Raw genomic sequence first — 14,428 nt, 5'->3', positions numbered from 1 at the left:
ACATACTATATCAGATTCAGGGCCAGGGTTGGAGAGAGAGAGAGCTTTACGAATAGCGCTGATTTTAAAATGATGAACATTGGGAATCAGTGACATCGCCCAGCTCAGGGATAACAAAGCTCTTTTTTAGGGGGGAAACTCAATCTTCACCGTCATTTTTAAATGCGGAAAATCCGAAGCTGCTGGAAATCAAGCTGCAATTTAGCCGCAAATTGGAGAAACAATCAAAAGGCTGGGATTTTTCACCCATGCCACATGTAAGATTTTTGGAATTCGGGGGGCCACAAATACCTAAATAGGCAGTTGGCCAGTTCGTAAGCAATTTTAAGATAGTTTAAGAAACAACAGTTTAGATACGATGTGTTAACCAATTAGACAGAAAACGTATAGGACCGGTGAAAGTTGAGAGCGGTTTACTGACCTAAGGGCAGACAGACCTATGCGGATCTCAGTAGTTTGAGATAACACTTGCATAGATAAGAGTGCACCACAAGACACGATCATACCAGCTCAGGAACGTCAACATGGCAGCCTGAACTGGTGGCCTTGCTGTTTCCAAAGACTATTTAGAGGTCAAAGTGTTTAGAAATTCTCTTTCCAGGGAGAGAATCAATGCTGTTTAGCAAATCCTATAAAGGCTCTATATTATGCAGAAAATACCAGTTTAATTAAAGACCCCAATTTCTCACACCCTGCCAAAGCATTTGTTTAAAGTGTGCTTTTTGTACAAGTCAGCTACCACTGTTTGTAGTAACTCTGTAAATCAGCAACAACTTAATATCAGAGTTCAGTTGCGTGTGGATCACGCAGGTCATTGACATGCAGTTGAATCCATCCTCCACTCTCAGTCAACCACTGCACTTAAGTAATCGACTTCTCTTAATTAAATAAAAGCAAAATTCCGCAGATGCTGGAAATCTGAAACAAAAACAGAAAATGCTGGAAAAACTCAGCAAGTCTAACAGCATCTGTGGAGAGGAAAAAACAGTTAACGTTTCGAGCCCTTATGACTCTTCTTCAGGGCAAAGCCACTCTGAAGAGTCAGACGGACTCAAAACGTTAACTGTTTTTTTTCTCTTCACAGATGCTGTTAGACTTGCTGAGTTTTTCCAGCATTTTCTGTTTTTACTTCTCTTAATTAGTGGGTAACCCTCCCACTCCTATGAGAGGATAAGGTTGAATTTGAGGGCATAGGTCTTTAGAACCATTCAGATCCTCTCGCCTATTCCATCATTCAATTAGATCATGGCTGTACCTTAACTCCATTTACTCAGCTTTTATCCATACCCCTTGATAGCCTAACCTAGCATGTTAATGGTCAACACTTCAATTGACACCCAGCTTCCACAGCCTTTGGGGAGGTGTCAGCTGTGGCTCAGTTCATAGCACCCTCGCCTTTAAATCAGAGGGTTGTGGGTTCATGTCCCACTCCCGGAAAACCAAGAACTGTGATTGTACTCGAAAGAGTTGCAATCTGTGACTGTTGATTACTCAAAAGAGTTTCCACAGCCTTTGTAGGTGAGAGTATCAGATTACTAACAACCTTTGTTGGGAGTGTGCCCGATTTCACTGCTCAATGGTTTTATTCTAATTTGATTATGCTCTAATTATTGTAAAAACTATTGTATGCCTTAAGTTCATTACCTCCAATGCCTCAACTACTATGAGGGATGATTATTTTTGCTGTCCAAAAGAATGTATTTGTCAAAGGTTGGCCCAAGCATTAGTGAATGTGAAAATGTGTGCACGACCAAATTCAAATTGTAATCGGCCTTAAACATCTTGTTTTATTGTTTGATATTAGCCTGTTTGGTTAATATTTTCATAGCAGTGGATGGTAAAAACATAATCCAGAGACTCATATGTTTTACTGAGCTGGAAACTATTAAGACACTTTGATTAAACTGAAATATCTTTGGATTAATAGCTGTACTAACATTAACTCAGTTCTTCTCACACTATTAAGCTCAGGAACTGTGTCAAACCTAACCTCTCCAATATAATAAAAGCAAAATACTGCGGATGCTGGAAATCTGAAACAAAAACAAAAATAGCTGGAAAAACTCAGCAGGTCTGACAGCATCTGCGGAGAGGAACACAGTTTACATGTCGAGTCTGTATGACTCTTCATCTTCTGACCTGCTGAGTTTTTCCAGCTATTTTTGATTTTGTTTCTAACTTCTCCAATGTCAGGATAAGAAATGAGCAAAAAAGGCCAACAAGTTCATCCCCTTTCCAGGAGAGCAGCCCCACCTGCCCAGCTTATACTTTCTCCCCTATAACAGGCCTAATACCTCTTGAATCTATTTTTAGTCTTTGCAATGGTCTTTCCTGGCACATTACTTCACAAATCCATTCAGGGTAGTCTAAGTGCCATGTTGAGTGTCATAGCAACCATGGTCCTCCAAACTTTCCGACAACAGCAACAATGGATGACCTTGTTTTTGGAGTTCTGGTTAAGCCAGTCTTTAATGCTATCTAGTTGCTTCCTTCGCTGTCGGCCTCTTGCTGTTCTTCCATTAATCCTTCCAGTGGTGATTAGGCACTCAGATATTGGTAAGTCAGTATCTTTGAAAATGACAATTTTTAAAAAATTCTTTCACGGGATGTGGACATCGCTGGCTAGGCCAGCATTTATTGCCCACACCTAATTGCCCTTGAGGTGGTAGTGAGCCACCTTCTTGAATCACTGCAGTCATTGTGATGTAGGTATATTCACAGTGCTGTTAGGAAGGGAGTTCCAGGATTTTGATCCACTAACATTGAAGGAACAGCAATATAGTTCCAAGTCAGGATGGTGTGAGACTTGGAGGGGAACTTGCAGGTGATGGTGTTCCCATGCATCTGCTGCCCTTGTCTTTCAAGGTGGTGGATGTTGCAGGTTTGGAAAGTGCTGTCGAAGGAGCCTTGGTGAGTTGCTGCAGTGCATCTATAGATGGTGCACACTGCTGCCACTGTGCATGGTGGAGAGAGACTGAATGTTTGTGGATGGGGTGCTAATCAAGCGGGCTGCTTTGTCCTGGGTGGTGTCAAGCTTCTTGAGTGTTATTGGAGCTGAACTCTCCTGGCAATTGGAAAGTATTCCATCATGCTCCTGATTTGATCTTTGTAAATGGTGGACAGGCTTTGGGGAGTGTGTTTGGCACATAAGTAGTCCTGTGTTGTAGCTTCACCAGGTTGAGAATTCATTTTTACATATGCCTGGTGCTACTCCTGGCATGCCCTCCTGCACCCTTCATTGAACCAAGGTTTATCCCCCTGCTTGATGATAATGGTAGAATGGGAGATATGCAAGGCCATGAGATTAGATTGTGGTTGTGTACAATTCTGCCGCTGATGTCCCACAGCATCTTATGGAGGCCCAGTTTTGAGTTGCAATATCTGTTCAAAATCTATCCCATTTAGCACGGTGGTAGAGTTAGGACAATGGAGAGTATCCTCAATGTGAAGTCAGGACTTCATTTCCACAAGATGTGTGCAGTGGTTATTCCTACCAACACTGTCATGTACAGATGCATCTATGTAGATTGGGGAGGATGAGGTCAAGAAGGTTTTCCCTCTTGTTGGTTCCCCCACCACCTACTGTAGACCCAGTCTAGCAGCTATGTCCTTTAGGACTCTGCCAGCTCAGTCAGTAGTGGTGATACCAAGCCATTCTTGGTGATGAGACATTGAAATTTCATCATACATTCCGTACACCCAGAGTACATTCTGTGCCCTTACCACTCTGTGCTTCTTTCAATTGGTGTTCAACATGGAGGAGCACTCAATTCATCAGCTGGGGGGGGGGGGAGAACCAGTGGGGGGGGGGGGGGGGGGGGGGGGAAATGGTATTGGTGGTAATCAGCAAGAGGTTTCCTTGCCCATGTTTGACTTGATGCCATGAAACTTCATGTTGCCCACAGTCAATGTTGAGGACTCCCAGAGCAACTCTCTACCTACTGTATACCACTATGCCGTCACCTTTGGTGGTCTGTCCTGATAGACACCACCATCATTATTGGGTGTGTACTAAGACATTGTAAGATATGATTCGGTAAGTATGACTATGTCAGGCTGTTACTTGACTAGTCTTTGGGACAGCAATCCCAATTTTAGCACAAGTCCCCAGATCTTAGTGGGGGTGACTTTTCAGGGTTGACAGGGTTGGGTACGTTGTTGTCGTTTCCAATATCTAGGTCGATGCTGGGTGATCCATCCAGTTTCATTCCTCATGGAGTTTTCTGTAGCCGTTTGATACAACTGAGTGGCTCGCTGGGTCATTTCAGAGGGCATTTAAGAGTCAACCTCATTACTGTGGGTCTGGAGTCACATGTAGGCCAAAGCAGGTAAGGACAGCATATTTCCTTCCCTCAAGGACACATTAGTGAACCAGATGGGTTTTTACCACAATGGTTTCATGGTCACCAATACCACACCAGCTTAAAATTCCACCAGCTGCCATGATGGGATTTGAACCCATGTCTGCACAGCATTAATCCAGAGGCCCAGGCTGCTCATCAAAGCGACATTACCACTACGCCACAGAACCCACCACCCCAACTTGCCCTAAGAACTTCAGTAAACAATAGGCGCCAAAACCTGCAGACCACAAATAGACATGATATTTTTTATTTTGTATTGCCTTAATCCAGAGGGCTATCAATAAAAAAAATTACATTCCCAGTATTTTAAAGCATGATTTACCATTGCAAACATCCAGGCTCAAAATATTTATTGCATAAATTGCAGTTTCCAGTAAAAAAAAAGAGTACTGTTCTGCAGTTCTTGTTTATTCCTTGCACAAATCCAGAATTATTAATAATGCTTTTCAAAATGTATTTAAAGCCTTGTTATATCTTTACAGACTATGTAATTTTTTTCCAGGATCAAACATGTACCTTATCACTGTAGGTATGTGATATCACAGATTTTTTCAAACTCATTATTATATTTCCCCATCACAGCAACAAAGGCAATCTTAATAAAGTAATTATTGTATATCATTGGCAAACATCATGGTGCATCGAATACACCAATGATTTAACAGGTTGTTGGCATACCTTTCAGCTCTAGCAATTAATGAACCTGTGGTTTAGGGTATGAACCTCACAGTTCTTTGACTTGCCGGCAGTTTAGCTGTTTTCTGATAAGATCCACCACCTTATTCACAGCATCAAAACAAACTTTCCTTTGAACAATATCCAATTATCATTACTGGGGACAGGCCAAACCTAGACTGATATTTGACTGCAGCAGGTGACATCAGTAAGCCGCTCCCAGTTTTAATACCTTTAGCTGCAAGCACAGCTAATTTAGACAATCTAATAAAAGCACTTTGGCTGGGGAAAAAATGAAGTTTGTGAGCAGAAGAAAGTTAAAACACTACTATTGGCATTTACCCCAGTTAGGATACTTTCAAATAGTGGAATTCATCACAAGGGGAATTAAGAATGTGAACCCATATATAATTTGTTGGTCCAGTGCATTGAGAGATCTGATAGAGAGAAAAAAAAAACGTTTAAATTATTTTTGCATTTAAAAATGGAAAAGACTAGATGTGAACAAATCATTTTCCAAGTAGAAAATGATGTCCTTGTGTACAGAAATGAATTCAGCCAATGTGTTGGACAGAGGCTGTGCCAAGGTGGGTGAGCACTGGGCTGCGAGCTATTTCTGGATAGATAGAATGGGTAGGCTGGCCTTCCTCATCTGACACAGTAACAGGAGGAGGTCATTCTTCCCCCTCAGGCATGTTCTGCCATTCAGTTAGATCGTGGGTGATCTGTCGCTCAACTCCATCTGCCAGATTGTTTGATAGTCTTGGCTATCGAGCTCAGTCTTGAAAAGTTCTGTGTCCTTCAAATAATTAATTGTGGTTAAAGACTGGAAGTGACTTGATGTTAGTGAGAGTACTGCAACTGATCAGAAATAGGATTTAGGCATGGAATAACAAATGGAATACAGTAGCAGTGTTTTTGGGGCTTGTTTGTGATGAGTGAAATGTGAAAAGTGCACTTTGAATGTTTAAAATCACAATTCCTAATGATTCCAAAACAAAATCATGAGTCACCAGCAATTCAGGTCCAATGGCATAATCACAAAATTAAACATGGTATTTATGGAATTGCATCAATAGTTTAAACCAGCTTCTGCACCAGCCATTAAACTTGATGGCATATTAAACCTTAGTGCAAATGTCAAAATATAAAAAGGAACATATATAATCATTTCAAACATTTTTTTTTGTAAAAAGTGAAGACATTGACATTATTTTTGTCACTCTTCTTTCACAACTAACAAACCAACACAAAGTTAACACTCAACAGAAATGTCCATCTAATCCTACCTCATAGACACAAACCCCTCAATCCAAAAGATGGATACAGATGCCCTAAAATCAGCTTTGAACATACATTAAACGTTGAAAAAGACAAAACTATCACTCACCCAATATAAAGGTAAACCCCCCCCAATAAATAAATAAGTTATTGTTTTTAATTATCAGCACATTAAAAAAGATTTTGACAATTAAAACATAGGCTGCACTGTCCTGTGAGATAATGATTTTTTTCTTTTAAAGTACCAAATACTGAGCATTTAACACAAGCGCACATTTTCAATAAATAGGTTTAAATTAAATGTAACATTTCATGTCACAGAGCTGTAGTAGGAGTTCGCTGTTCCCAACACGAGTCTGTGATCGTGGGCCCCAGTCAGGGAAACATTAAGCACAGCTTGTCTGTTTCTCACACCTCTCCCATTGCCAGATTGATATTAGTGGGGGTTCTGCAATAAGGTCACTTGGTCTGTCAATTCAGATCTGAATTAGTGCATAGTGAGGGGAAAGATAAAACAGGAAAATATAAAAAAGGAGACATAATTTAATGTCACAAATTTTAACTGTATAGACAATGATCTAGATCTTTCACTAAAGTTGGCCAGGAAATACAGTGGGGGTCAATCCACTGGCGCTGTATTCGCCTCACCATTTCCATAATATCAGAGCACAAAATACATCTGCCATATAGTGTAATAGGCAAAGGATGGAAATAAAGACAATCAACCTTCAGGATATTCTGTGCCAGCTGAACAAACACGTGTGTGTTCAAGCTGTTTTCAGTTAGTGTGTGGATGAAAACAATGGAAATTTAAGGGATTAATCTGTAATACATAAACCTAGTAACTGATGCTCAGTTTTTGGACTTTGAGATTAAAAAATTTCAATTGCAAACACAGATCAGTGACATAAAGCTATAAATACAAGAAGTACCCCAGTATAAAACTCTGCTCATGCAGATCTGAAAGCATAGCTTTCAAAAAGGCTTTATACATTGTTTGGATAACCACTCTCTCACTGATTGTCATTCACTCTCCACCTTCCTGGTTAATTGCATTTTGTCCCATTGTTTCAGTACCCACAGACCACGGAGAACACTGTGGGTCATCATACTGTTGATATGATTGAATATTTTGCCCTACTGAAGTGGATGAACTAATCCATAGATTGGTGTTGCAGCTGCTCTAATCTTTAGAACATGAATCAAATTGTCTTGGCATAATTTCGCCAACTGCAACCAAAAAGCTTTGCACGACTCAAAATCTAGCCAGCATCTGTGAATGAACACTTTGCTTTGTATTTCAGTGTTACAACATGGTTGATATCCTCTTCTGAAGATTATTTTAATTTTTATCCCTGAAACATGCCACAGCACACAGCAGTGCAGGAGAGTCACCATTGCCTTTTTCACTTTTTTTCTTTAAAAACTAGTTTTTCCTGTGAGGAAAATATTTTCTTGTATTAAAAATGTAGTTGTGGCAGTCAGACTGCAGGTCCTTAAACTGGAGAACCACTTTGCCTCGGATTATCCTGCAGGCCATTTGCAGCTTTCATAAGGCACTTAAAGGTAGTTTGGTGACTTCTTCATTCTTTAAATGTCTATCTCCCAAACGTAGTCCCATAGTACAAGCTGTGCTAAAAAAGGCCTCTGGCTGGAATGCATTTAAAAATAAACAATTTCCTTTTAACCTTCTTTCACTTGGTTTATATGAAGCTGTCAATGACTGAGAGGGTTAACTGGCTCGGTTCTGCTGCCTCCTGGTAGTAGTAAGGATGAAATAGTCTCTCCTGGCTGCAGATTTGCATGGCAAAATACGTGTGGAGTAATAGATGGGGGAAACGGAAGGTAAAATAGCGAACAAACTCATCTGGGACCGAGCCCAAAGTTTCTTGCACTCCCTCCGGCAGTTCTCTGTAGTGGTGTTTCTGAAAATATAACATGCAGCATGTGTAAATGTCTTAGATGTACAGTCAAATATTTTCCTAATTTGCCTAACATCATAATGCCCATTTTCTAATCAAATGTCAAGGTCATCCCATCACTCCAAACCAGCAACAAGAACCAACCTTCCTCATAATGCATTCAGACACCTACAGAGCAAAAAAATGACTGGTTGCAAATGTCTGAGGTTTTATGCCTGCACCTTTTAATAACTTTTAAATTACATCACAGAAAAAAATATTCTGTCAAATTACCAACTGCTATGCAGTCAGACAAATTGTCTGAATAAAAACCTAGGCAACTTCAGTCACCAGACAATGAGACAATTTCAACAGGTACACTTTGAGACATTGAAAATAAAACAAAAAGGATCTTAATCAGTGGTGATCAAATGATTTGTCAGATGGATGCTGGAATATATATTTAATTTCTCCATTAATCTGTCAGTCATAGCCAGGTTGCTGTATGAGACCAGGCACCTCAAGTAACAGGAGGGCATCACCAAGCCCAGTCTTTTGAAAACCAGACACCAGAAAGGTGAGGGGGTGAAGGCATGAAGAGAGACTGGAGGGCAACACACAAAATATCACATCCATAAATCTCAAATATAAAAGTGATCAAAGTACCATTAAATTCATTAATCAGTTAATAGTTGAAATGTTTTGCCCCAAGGTTCTAGGTGCCTTCAGTTTCCTCATCGCAGACCTGGGCTGTAAATCTGCTCGAGAACAATGCCAACATCACTCTGCAACTAGGCTGCCACCAGGTGGTGAACAAGCTGAAACCAGAATGACCAACTTAAGTCATCTTCCATTCCACCCTTTGTAGATGTGCTGCTGTCTGTTCAGCCTCTTCCCACACAGTTAAATTTAAGGTCGGAATTTAGTGTTGGGAATATTAGTCACTTAGCTGCAACCCAGCAATCTTTTGTCACATCATGATAAACATGTTAGATAAAAAAATGGAAAAACACTTTGTATTTCACTCCAAAGGGAGACAAAGATTTCTAGAAAAACTGATCATCTCCACGCATTTACATCACCCCAAAATAATATTGACATACTGTATTAAATGAGATTCTTAGTTCATCAACCAGGGTTTTAATACCATGGATGCCCACTAGTTGCGTTTAGGGATGTGCTTTTGTTAACTCAATAGCACCAACAAAAGCCAGTTTGCAGTACTGCACACCTGCAGCTTGCAACAGAGATAGGTGGACTAGCCTTGGAGTTCCTGTGACCTCCCTCCACACTCTTTATAAAACAGCAGCTTGAATTTTGGCATTGTGCTTCAGACTGTTCATGGTTGCTCTTTCATTAACTTTTATCCTTTCCATCACCAAGACCACTCTCTGCCACGTCTGTAACATTGTCTATCACTACCCCTGCCTCAGGCATCTGGTGTTTGGTCTTCAAGAGTCTGGGCGATGCAGCATACCAATGTCGAACGCTGCTTGTTAACACTCCTGTGAAACACTGATGTTTTTACTGCATTAAAGGCACGATACAAATGCAAGTTGTTGACTTGTAAGAAACTACATCTATATCATAGCTCATAGTTGGCAGATGTCATTTGCTAGTTCATGGATTAGTTCATTTGCTTTTAGATGATGTTTCCTCTCTCAAGGACCTCACTGCCTTTCTCCACTTGCCCAAAGTCACTGGTGTTTTGTAGAGTTGGCAGGTTACATAACTGTTACATACCCCTTAACAGTGACCAGGCAGAAGGAGTACCATCTACTGCTAATACTGTAACAGGTTTTAACATGTGACCTAACAGAGACAGAACCCAAATAATTCAGATGCACAACATTTCATGCTGTTATTAGCCATTTTATTCTAGATTAGTGATGCTTGAAGAACTGGTGCAATTACCTTATTCCTCATTGCACGTAGCAGATCTCGCACTGAGCTCCCTTTGTATGATCGGAATTTTCTAAGATCTATAAAAGAAAAGTTATTTTGAGATGAAACACAGGCAGTTGTACTCAGCATCCTGATCAAAGGCTTGTGAACCTCATGCAGTGAAGGGAACAGAGATCAAACAGCCAATGGAGGCTGGGAGTTGAGCTCATGCTGTCAGGTTTTCAATGAAAGATGTAGAGACCACGATCAGGGTGATCAGATGCAGGTTCACATACACAACAGCTACATTCCAAGACATCAGGGACATGACTCATTCCCCAGAGAGAATGGCCTTTCTTTATAAATCACTGATGAGGCCTCAAATGGAGTATTGAGTCCGATTCTGTGCACCACACTTTAAGAAAGCTGTTCAGGTCTTGGAGAAGGTGCAGAGATTTATTAGAATGGCACCAAGGATGAGGGCTTTTAATGATGTGAAGTTACTGAAGCTGGGATTGTTTTCCTTACAGCGGAGAAATCTAAGGGTAGATTTGACAGAAGAGTGTGCAGGATTATTTATTTTATCAAAACCCCTTATAAATAGAAACTGTTTCCACTGGGAGAGCCAATAACCAAAGGGCCAGATTTAAGGAAATTGGGGCTTGGATTTTTTTTTTCACATAGCAAGTTATGATCTGGAATGCACTGCCTGAAAGGTTGGTGGAAGTAGATTCAGTAGTAACCTTCAAAAGGGCATCGAACAAAAACTTCATCAAGAAAGGTTTGCATGACAATGGGGAAAGAACAGGTTACAAAAACCTGTATCACAGGACTAGAGGGGGCACAAAGCAGGAGAAGCTCTTTGTTCAAACGACTGACCTCATTAAAACTATACAAGCTTCAAGAGTTGTACCGTCAAGCAGCAATCACACAATGGAGAGGCTGCAACCACCTTCTCGGCCCCTGCGTGCCCACCACCCATTTCCAATCAGAGATGAACAAGACAAGGGTTGTGACAGCTTCCATTTGAGGAGGAGGAAGCAGAAAATCAGAGGAAGACATCTGTGGATGTCCGCAGGAGCATGAGCAGAATTCCAAGAAACTGGTAACTGCTGCTGAGCAAGTGAGAAGTGAAATTTGACCTCAGGTGAAGAGATACAGGATAAATGACCAAAAGCTGACAAATAATACTTTTTAAAAAACGATTCTCCTTTTCCTGAACATGGTCCAGGTAAAACAGTAACTTTACATTACCCATTTTCTTCTGTAATCTTAAAATAAAAACTTACAGGATAGCAAAAATTAACAATGGCAATAACAAGAAAATAATTTTACACAGCTACTTCCGATCTCACTAACACAGGGTCAGCAGTGAGTACAATACTCGGGAGGATGAATCAGCACAACTTCAATCTACCAGTTACAGAAGAATCTACATGATCAGCCCACCTGTCTGCAGAGGTACAGTGATGTGTTCTTTCCAGTCACCTAGAACGACACTTCGTCCACCTCTCTCCAGTTCTCTTACTATTGGCCCATCCAGAGGCTCCTTCTCTATTCGATCACTGACATCCTGCAATGATTAACCCAAAATTACAAGACATGAATTCTAAGTCATGTTGCATATCTGCTGTAACAGCAATGGAACATTTCAGGTTTACAGATTTCAATGATATACATTTTCTGCCTTTACACTCACTATTTAAAAGATAAAAAAAACCTCCTTTTTCTCAGTTTGGTGGCTACAATCACCATTTGAGTTGGTACTAAGCCATACAGAAAAGGTTCCCTGTCGGTGCTCAGTTAACTGATCTCAGCTGGAGATATTGAGACCAATCATCCTCCAGTATCACCATATCAGGGAGGCAGGTGAAAATAAAAAACTGGCCGAAGTTCCCACTCACTAAAGGATGGCCCCATTCTGGGTAAGAACATGTTTAGACATAGTTTTATGGCCCTTTTGGTAGAACAACACATCAATAAACAATGTCCACTAGTGAACTGCCATTTGGATAAAGCACAGGAGCACAACCCGAGTTACTGCCTTCAAGAGAGGGAGAGAAAACTAAAGGGGGAAAGAGAAAATTTAAACAGTTCAGTCTACAGAATGACAAGTCACAATCCTACTGAACAGCCTTTGGATTGATACTCACAAAAGCCAATGGGAAATCCCTTCAAAACAAAGGTTTATCCCTATCCAGCAAGCTGCAGATGGTGGATTGGAGGTTTAGAGTCAGTATTTCCACTAGGGCTTCAAACAGAATAGTGCAGCTTGACTTTGGAAGTAATTTATTCCTGTTTTAAAATGTATTGTTAAGACCTTACAAGCAGAACACTGGAAATTTTAAAAAGTATGATTTGAACACAGAGATGGTGAGAAGATCACCCAGCAAAGGATGAACTGCCAAAAAACCTACCCATCTCTCAAAGAGGCTGGCAGGGGACAAAAAATTGGGGGGGGAAGGAAAAAGCACTCTAAGGAAGGTGTCGATTTCATAACATTAATTCCCCTGTAAAGGACCCTTTTTATCTGAATCCACAGTATAAAACATGTAGCAAAGAAAATGATTAGCAGCAGCTCTTGAAGACAATAAGGGAAGGAAATGCATGTTCATTGGATGAAAAATAAGCAAACCTGGAAAAACTGAAGCTGTTTCTCAAGACTCCAAAAGAAAGGATTTTTCAGCACACATTTTGCAGACGGGCGTTTCTGTGGGTCCATGTCTATCATCTCCTGAATTAAGTCATGAGCAATAATATCCTCTAGAAAGAGAAATACAGAAAGACTGATAAATCCATCAAGAACCAATCAAATTCATCTGGAGCTGCATTGCTGGAGGAAGGGGTGGCTGTTTGGAGATGGAAGCAATAACCTCTCTAACAGGCATTGGGCAACAACAACTTATATTTATATAACACCTTCAATGTAATAAAAGGCCCAAGACACTTCACAGGTGCTTTATAAAAGCAAGCCTGACACTGAGACACATGAAGAGATATTAGGTCAGATGACCAGCTAGGAAAAGAAGTTTGGAGTGAGGACCAAAACAATGATTTCAGTCTTCCCAACATTTAATTGAAGGGAATTTCTGCTGATCCACCACTGGATGTCAGATAAACAGTCTGATAATTTAGCAACAGTGCAGGAGTTGAGAAAGGTGGTGGTGAGGTAGAGCTGGGCACTGTCAGCGTGAAAACTAACACTGTGCCATTGGATGACGTCACCAAGGGGCAACATAAAGAAATGAAATAGAAGGGATCAGAGGATACATCCATGGGGGACAATAGAGGTAACGGTGCGACAGCAGGAAGAGAAGCCAATGCAAGTGGCTACAATTAGATAAGAATGGAACATGAGAAACTCCTGTTCAAAAGGTAACGGGAAGGATTCAGGACCCAAAGCCGGTCAATCTGTCAACATTAAACTAGAAGGGTTTAAAACATGTTCTATATATCTGTAGAGAGGGATGAATGAGAGAATCGTACAGTGCTGAGGGAGGGTAAAATGCCCACTCTGTACAGTCAAGGTAATCTGGGACAATGTCAACCAGCCTGCAAAGGGGCAATGGTAATGATTTGGAGAAAAGCATTACAAGGTCCATTTTACAAAGAACGTACAGAACAGGAACAAGTCAGTTAGGTTGAATGGCACCACCAGTTTAAAAACTCTGCAAAATGCAGCTCCTGCACAGGAACAGGAGTTGGCCATTCAGCCCCTCGGATCTGTTCTGCACCATTCGATGAGTTTGTGGCTTATCTCCCATATAACTACCTTTTCCCATATGCCTTACTACCTTTGATTAACAAAAATCTATCAGTCTCCCATTTAAAATTAACAACTGATCAAGCATCAATTGTTGTTTGCAGATGAGATCCAAACTTTTACCATCCTTTGTGTGTAGAAATGTTTCCTAATTACACTCCTGAAGGGTCTGACTCTAATTTTAGTCTATGCCCTCAACCAGGAGAAACAGTTTCTATCTGCCCTATCTGCTCCCCTTAATATCTTGTAACCCTAGATTAAATCACCCTTTATCATTCTAAATTCTATGGAATACAAACCCTAGTTTGTGTAATTTCTTCTCATAATTTAACCCTTGGAGTCCTGATATCATTCTGCTCAATCTACATCCAGGGTCAATAAACACCTTCCTTTGGTGGGATACCCAGAACTGCTCAGAGTGCCCCAAGCGCAGCCTAACCAGAGCTCTGTATAGCTGAAGCATGACTTGTATTCTAATCCTCTAGATACGAAGCCAGCATTCCAACGGCCTTTGTGATTATTTTCTGTACCTGCTCATGACATTTTAAAAATTGAGGTAT

At 40.7% G+C, this 14,428-nt stretch overlaps 1 protein-coding gene and 1 long non-coding RNA gene across 2 annotated transcripts in view; one reads left to right on the top strand and one right to left on the bottom strand.

The window, feature by feature from the left end:
- Positions 1-165: 165 nt before the first annotated feature.
- Positions 166-14,428, top strand: part of LOC144667600 (uncharacterized) — a 58,841-nt gene continuing 44,578 nt past the window's right edge. Inside the window, exon 1 of the long non-coding RNA XR_013573333.1 lies at positions 166-257. This is a non-coding gene — a long non-coding RNA (uncharacterized LOC144667600). The remainder of the gene's footprint in view (positions 258-14,428) is intronic.
- The window catches only part of ern1 (endoplasmic reticulum to nucleus signaling 1), an 88,206-nt gene continuing 78,607 nt past the window's right edge, over positions 4,830-14,428 (bottom strand). The window contains exons 19-22 of the mRNA XM_078529043.1: positions 12,741-12,868; positions 11,555-11,678; positions 10,136-10,203; positions 4,830-8,245 (exon numbers count right to left, since the gene is read on the bottom strand). Of these exons, the coding sequence (XP_078385169.1) occupies positions 8,024-8,245; positions 10,136-10,203; positions 11,555-11,678; positions 12,741-12,868 (542 nt within the window). The 3' untranslated portion in view covers positions 4,830-8,023. The remainder of the gene's footprint in view (positions 8,246-10,135; positions 10,204-11,554; positions 11,679-12,740; positions 12,869-14,428) is intronic.

The sequence above is a fragment of the Cetorhinus maximus genome, chromosome 24, assembly GCF_964194155.1.
Source record: "Cetorhinus maximus chromosome 24, sCetMax3.hap1.1, whole genome shotgun sequence".
Classification (NCBI taxonomy): domain Eukaryota; kingdom Metazoa; phylum Chordata; class Chondrichthyes; order Lamniformes; family Cetorhinidae; genus Cetorhinus; species Cetorhinus maximus.
Note: the sequence above shows the minus strand (reverse complement) of the source record. Positions and strands in the feature narration are given on the sequence as shown.